We start from the raw sequence: 6,528 nt of genomic DNA, 5'->3' as shown, positions 1-6,528 counted from the left end.
AATAAAATTATAAAGAAAAAAATAGTGTAAACTAAAAAAATACATAATGAACGAAAACACACAAAAAACAAAGAAAAAAAAAAATCTGCTTCTACTACACAGATTTCACTTAAAATAAACTTTAATGTAATCCCAGCGTTAAATGAGGGAACACTGCATTTTGAAACGTTTGTGAGTTTTTGACTGTTGCGCTTCTTTCCACAAATTGAAACTAAAACAAACATTGATAAAAGTTGAATTAAAATGAAAGTAAATAAGCAACGTGTCAGCATGTACAAAGTGCACGTCCATGATCGTCTTATCACGTCCATGATCGTCTTGTGTGACAGCAGTTGTGGATGCTTTTGCTTGGACAATTACCGCGGTCGGTGGATGTTGGACTCCAATGAAGGAGGGAAGCATCAAGACCAGTTTGTAGTGCATGTGGAGCACTTGGTGTGCGGCTCCTGTCCTACCTCGCGCACGGACACCTACATGTTGCATGCTTTGTCAGTCACGGCAGCAATCCCGTGGTATGGTCTTAAGCTTTAGTTCAGTAACAACTGCGTGTAAAACCTCAGCTTTGTGTGTGTGAGACTCAAAAAGTGGGCGAGGCTTCTGCCCCGTGTGCCCGCCCCCACGCCGAGACAGCTTTTCCCTTCAACAAGAAATATTGTTGTTTTAATCTCGCAAGATCTCGTCCCACACCCCTACTATTGAGAAAAGTGACTCACCATTGGTCTTTGAGAATGTCCAAACATATTGCACCAGTGACCGAACTTATGTTGGGATGCCAGATCTTTGTGATAAACCGCACCTGAGTGACAGAACAAAACAGTGTTACAACGCCAGCTTCTAGTGGGACATGAATGACACCAATGGACATTTACCTTGGGTGGATTGAAAGGATATGTCTCTGGAATTTTTATTTCTAGTTGATATCTACCGCCTGCAAGAAACAAACATTAACAAATTATCTTTTAATTACGTAAATGATAAAAAATAAACATAAAATAAAAGAGTATAGGAGCTTGTTACTACTGCTAGGCAGTAAATATGTGCTTTTATCTCTGTCACACATTTCATTGTTTTAAATACAGGAAGTTTTGCATAATCATTGATTTGCATAACAATGTTGGGTCCTCAAAATGGAAGGTGCGTGTATGCACTGACAGTCAATAGGGATGCTCCTATTTGGGTTTTATGCTGTCGATTCCAATCTTCCATGAGTGAGATCGGCTAAACTGACACCCCCTATTTTGCTAAATTGACTTAGTTGTGATTTCCATCTCTGCATGAAAGTTTAAAATGAGCATATATTAATGCAGTATGAAGAAGAATGTTTTAATGTAGACACATAGAATACTCATACTGCTGTGATTATATGCATCAAGTGTTCATTCAAGGCTAAGGCAAAATATCGAGATATATATCGTATATCGCGATATGGCCTAAAAATTTCGAGATATTAAAAAAAGGCCATATCGCCCAGCCCTAGTTTAAAGTCATATCGAACAATTGCGACAACGACTTTTTACTGTCAATATCGGCTGCTGAGTTTCATTTTTTTAATGATTTCTGCTGGTGGCGTGCCTCCGCATTTTTCCAATGAAAAAAATGTGCCTTGGCTTAAAAAAGGTTGGAAAAACACTGTGCTAGAGCAGCTAAGAGGCATTCTGGATTTCAATATAAAAGAGATTAGGGTTAATAAACACTTTGAAGTTATTTTGTGAGGTCCCTGGAAAAATAATGTTAATAGCTGAAGTTGTGAAGAATGCTGCAGGATATTAAGGCAGTGGTGTTAGCACTGAGTTTTTTTTGATTGATTGAAACTTTTATTAGTAGATTGCACAGTACAGTACATATTCCGTACCATTAACCACTAAATGGTAAAACCTGAATAAGTTTTTCAACTTGTTTAAGTCGGGTTCCACATTAATCAATTCATGGTATAAATATATACTATCAGCATAATACAGTCATCACACAAGTTAATCATCAGAGTATATACATTGAATTATTTACAAACCCTGTTTCCATATGAGTTGGGAAATGGTGTCAGATGTAAATATAAACGGAATACAATGATTTGCAAATCCTTTTCAAGCCATATTCAGTTGAATCCACTACAAAGACAACATATTTGATGTTCAAACTCATAAACTTTTTTTTTTGCTAATAATAAACTTAGAATTTCCTGGCTGCAACACGTGCCAAAGTAGTTGGGAAAGGGCATGTTCACCACTGTGTTACATGGCCTTTCCTTTTAACAACACTCAGTAAATGTTTGGGAAGTGAGGAGACACATTTTTTAAGCTTCTCAGCTGGAATTCTTTCCCATTCTTGCTTGATGTACAGCTTAAGTTGTTCAACAGTCCGGGGGTCTCCCTTCTGCTATTTTAGGCTTCATAATGCCAAACACATTTTCAATGGGAGACAGGTCTGGACTACAGGCAGGCCAGTCTAGTACCCGCACTCTTATACTATGAAGCCACGTTGATGTAACACGTGGCTTGGCATTGTCTTGCTGAAATAAGCAGGGGCGTCCATGGTAACGTTGCTTGGATGGCAACATATGTTGCTCCAAAAGCTGTATGTACCTTTCAGCATTAATGGTGCCTTCACAAATGTGTAAGTTACCCATGTCTTGGGCACTAATACACCCCCATACCATCACACATGCTGGCTTTTACACTTTGTGCCTAGAACAATCCGGATGATTCTTTTCCTCTTTGGTCCGGAGGACACGACGTCCACAGTTTCCAAAAACGATTTGAAATGTGGACTCGTCAGACCACAGAACACTTTTCCACTTTGTATCAGTCCATCTTAGATAAGCTCAGGCCCAGCGAAGCCGATGGCGTTTCTGGGTGTTGTTGATAAACGGTTTTCGCCTTGCATAGGAGAGTTTTAACTTGCACTTACAGATGTAGCGACCAACTGTAGTTACTGACAGTGGGTTTCTGGAGTGTTCCTGAGCCTATGTGGTGATATCCTTTACACACTGATGTGGCTTGTTGGCCTGAGGGATGGAAGGTCACGGGCTTAGCTGCTTACGTGCAGTGATTTCTCCACATTCTCTGAACCCTTTGATGATATTACGGAGCGTAGATGGTGAAATCCCTAAATTCCTTGCAATAGCTGCTTGAGAAAGGTTTTTCTTAAACTGTTCAACAATTTGCTCAGGCATTTGTTGACAAAGTGGTGACCCTCGCCCCATCCTTGTTTGTGAATGACTGAGCATTTCATGGAATCTACTTTTATAGCCAATCATGGCACCCACCTGTTCCCAATTTGCCTGCACACCTGTGGGATGTTCCAAATAAGTGTTTGATGAGCATTCCTCAACTTTATCAGTATTTATTGCCACCTTTCCCAACTTCTTTGTCACGTGTTGCTGCCATCAAATTCTAAAGTTAATGATTATTTGAAAAAAAAAAAAAAAAGTTTATCAGTTTGAACATCAAATATGTTGTCTTTGTAGCATATTCAACTGAATATGGGTTGAAAATGATTTGCAAATCATTGTATTCCGTTTATATTTACATCTAACACAATTTCCCAACTCATATGGAAACGGGGTTTGTACATTATTTACAATCCGGGGGGTGGGATGTGGAAGGGTTGGGGCGGGGGGGTTAGGTCGGGTTGCTATTCGCATACTTCAGTCATCAACAATTATATAATCTGAGAAATGGACATTGAAACAGTGTAGGTCTGACTTGGTAGGATATGTACAGCGAGCGGTGGACATAGTGAGCTCAGAAAGCATAAGAACAAGTATATACATTTGATTATTTACATTTGATTATTTTCAATCCGGGGAGGTGGGATGTGGTGGGGGGAGGGGGTTAGGCTAGGGTTGTAGTTGCCTGGAGGTGTTCTTTTAGTGCGGTTTTGAAGGAGGATAGAGATGCACTTTCTTTTACACCTGTTGGGAGTGCATTCCACATTGATGTGGCATAGAAGGAGAATGAGTTAAGACCTTTGTTAGATCAGAATCTGGGTTTAACGTGGTTTGTGGAGCTCCCCCTGGTGTTGTGGTTATGGCGGTCATTTACGTTCTGGAAGTAGTTTGACATGTACTTCGGTATCAGGGAGGTGTAGTGAATTTTATAGACTATGCTCAGTGCAAGTTGTTTTACTCTGTCCTCCACCCTGAGCCAGCCCACTTTGGAGAAGTGGGTAGGAGTGAGGTGTGATCTGGGGTGGAGGTCTAGAAGTAACCTGACTAGCTTGTTCTGGGATGTTTGGAGTCTTGATTTGAGGGTTTTGGAGGTGCTAGGGTACCAGGAGGTGCATGCGTAGTCGAAAAAGTGTTGAATGAGAGTTCCCGCTAGAATCTTCGCTAGAATCTTCATGGTGCTTTTGTTGACCAAAATCTTGTTCGTTGGTTGACCTTTTTGATTACCTTGGTTGCCATTTTATCAAAGGAAAGATTAGCCTCTAGAATGGAAACTAGGTAGGTGACCTCATCTTTCCTGGTGATAACAATGTCACCCACTTTTATAGTTGTTTTTTTTTTTGATTGATTGAAACTTTTGTTAGTAGGTTGCACAGTGAAGTACATATTCCATACAATTGACCACTAAATGGTAACACCCGAATAAGTTTTTCAACTTGTTTAAGTCGGGGTCCACTATCATCATAATACAGTCATCACACAAGATAATCATCAGAGTATATACATTGAATTATTTACATTATTTAAAATCCGGGGTGTGGGATATGGAGGGGGGGTTTAGGTTTGGTTGGTATAACACTTCAGCCATCAACAATTGCATCATCAGAGAAATGGACATTGAAACAGTGTAGAACTGACTTGGTAGGATATGTACAGCAGGTAGTGGACACAGAGAGAGAGATCAGAAAGTATAAGAAAAAGTGTCTACATTTGATTATTTACATTTGATTATTTACAATCAGAAGAGGTATGATGTGGAAGGGAGGGTGTTAGTTTAGGGTTGAAGTTGCCTGGAGGTGTTCTTTTAGTGCGGTTTTGAAGGAGGATAGAGATGCCCTTCTTTAGTGAAGTCACTGACTTTCTTAAGGTTGATTTGGGAACCAAATAGGATGGATTCCGTTTTACCTAAGTGTATGGATAGCTTATTGTCAGCGAGCCAGGTGCACGTTCTACAGAGTCTCACCTTCATATGGTGTATCAGGTGGCCCTGCTATCTCCCCTTTAAGTTCTGTGAAGTTCTCGTCTACCAGATCCACCTTAATCTGGTTTTTGCTCGTCTGGAACGATGGGGGGGAGAAGAAATAAAAGAAAAAAGCAAAAGAAGCGTGTTAACTTGAGCAGGCGGACAGACTGCAGAAGTGTTAATTAGGCTTGCTGTCAACAAACCTGCCTATGCAGCATAAACTGACACCCCCTCTAGCTACATATTTACACCAAGTTACCCCCCAACTTGTTGCAAGACATCAAAGTGGGATGAATTCTTGCCCAGGTCGGAAGAAAAACAACAATAAAGTGCGAGTGAATCACCTCCACTGGACGTTCTCGAACTAGCTTTCCCGAGCTAACTCGGCTAGCATCGTCACCGTGCGCTAGCACGCAGTGGGAAACACTTTTACATGTGAAAATGTGCTCATCTGGGAGATTAGACGTCTGAATAATGATGATTAATACAACCAGCGAGAAGCTATGTGGGAGAATTAGTGAAGCTGGATGCCAGGCGCTGACTCGGCTAATGCTAATGCTAATGCTATTTGGGTTAGCAAGCTGACAGCTGACGTCACCGGCGTTTTAGCAACGGAGGACAAAGAAAATGGACTTTATCCACCAGCAAATATAAACACTAACCTCTTCGCTTTTCAGCACCTCCTTGAATTCCCGTTTTATCCTTTGAACCGCGATGTTCGCCATGATGTTTCCCCCCCCCGTGTTCCTGCGCGGTTTGGGGCCTCCTCTGTCCCGGCCTGGCGGACGTTAGCTGGCTTGTCGTGCCCCCACACAGGAGCCGCTTCTAGGGGAACAAAAACAAAAAAAGCGCCGCTTCGTTGTTTCGCCTGGAGACCGCCGGTGGTTCCGCGTATACGTGTGGCCTCACAAGGCGTCTACACGCGTGCTCTCATCGGACGTGGGAGAGTAAGGAAGGCTGGAGGCAACGACAACATTTTTTTAATGGCAAACTGCATGAAGTGTGGCTGAGAAGGAGCCATGTGACCCGCACTGGCATCCTCCACGTCTCCTCCTATTGGTTCATTACTGCATGACGTCATATTGTTATTATTATTTATTATTATTATTATCATTATTATTATTATTAACCCTTGTGTGGTGTTCGGGTCTATGGGACCCGTTTTCATTTTTTATTAAAAGAAAAATGATACAATTAATTAGGGGTGTGGGAAAAAATTGATTCAAATTCGAATCGCGATTCTCACGTTGTGCGATTCAAAACCGATTCTCATTTTAAAAAAATAGATTTATTTTTTTTTATTTGTAATTTTTTTTTATTTTTTATTAATCAATCCAACAAAACAATACACAGCAATACCATAACAATGCAATCCAATTCCAAAACCCAGCAACACTTAGAA

General features: G+C 40.9%; 1 protein-coding gene across 1 annotated transcript in view; it reads right to left on the bottom strand.

The window, feature by feature from the left end:
• Nucleotides 1-6,169, bottom strand: part of ube2ka (ubiquitin-conjugating enzyme E2Ka (UBC1 homolog, yeast)) — a 25,005-nt gene extending 18,836 nt beyond the window's left edge. Inside the window, exons 1-4 of the mRNA XM_062045991.1 lie at nt 5,789-6,169; nt 5,127-5,220; nt 870-928; nt 714-796 (exon numbers count right to left, since the gene is read on the bottom strand). Of these exons, the coding sequence (XP_061901975.1) occupies nt 714-796; nt 870-928; nt 5,127-5,220; nt 5,789-5,851 (299 nt within the window). The 5' untranslated portion in view covers nt 5,852-6,169. The remainder of the gene's footprint in view (nt 1-713; nt 797-869; nt 929-5,126; nt 5,221-5,788) is intronic.
• Between the last annotated feature and the right edge of the window lie 359 nt (nt 6,170-6,528).

This window comes from Entelurus aequoreus, linkage group LG04 (genome assembly GCF_033978785.1).
Source record: "Entelurus aequoreus isolate RoL-2023_Sb linkage group LG04, RoL_Eaeq_v1.1, whole genome shotgun sequence".
Taxonomy (NCBI): Eukaryota; Metazoa; Chordata; class Actinopteri; order Syngnathiformes; family Syngnathidae; genus Entelurus; species Entelurus aequoreus.
Note: the sequence above shows the minus strand (reverse complement) of the source record. Positions and strands in the feature narration are given on the sequence as shown.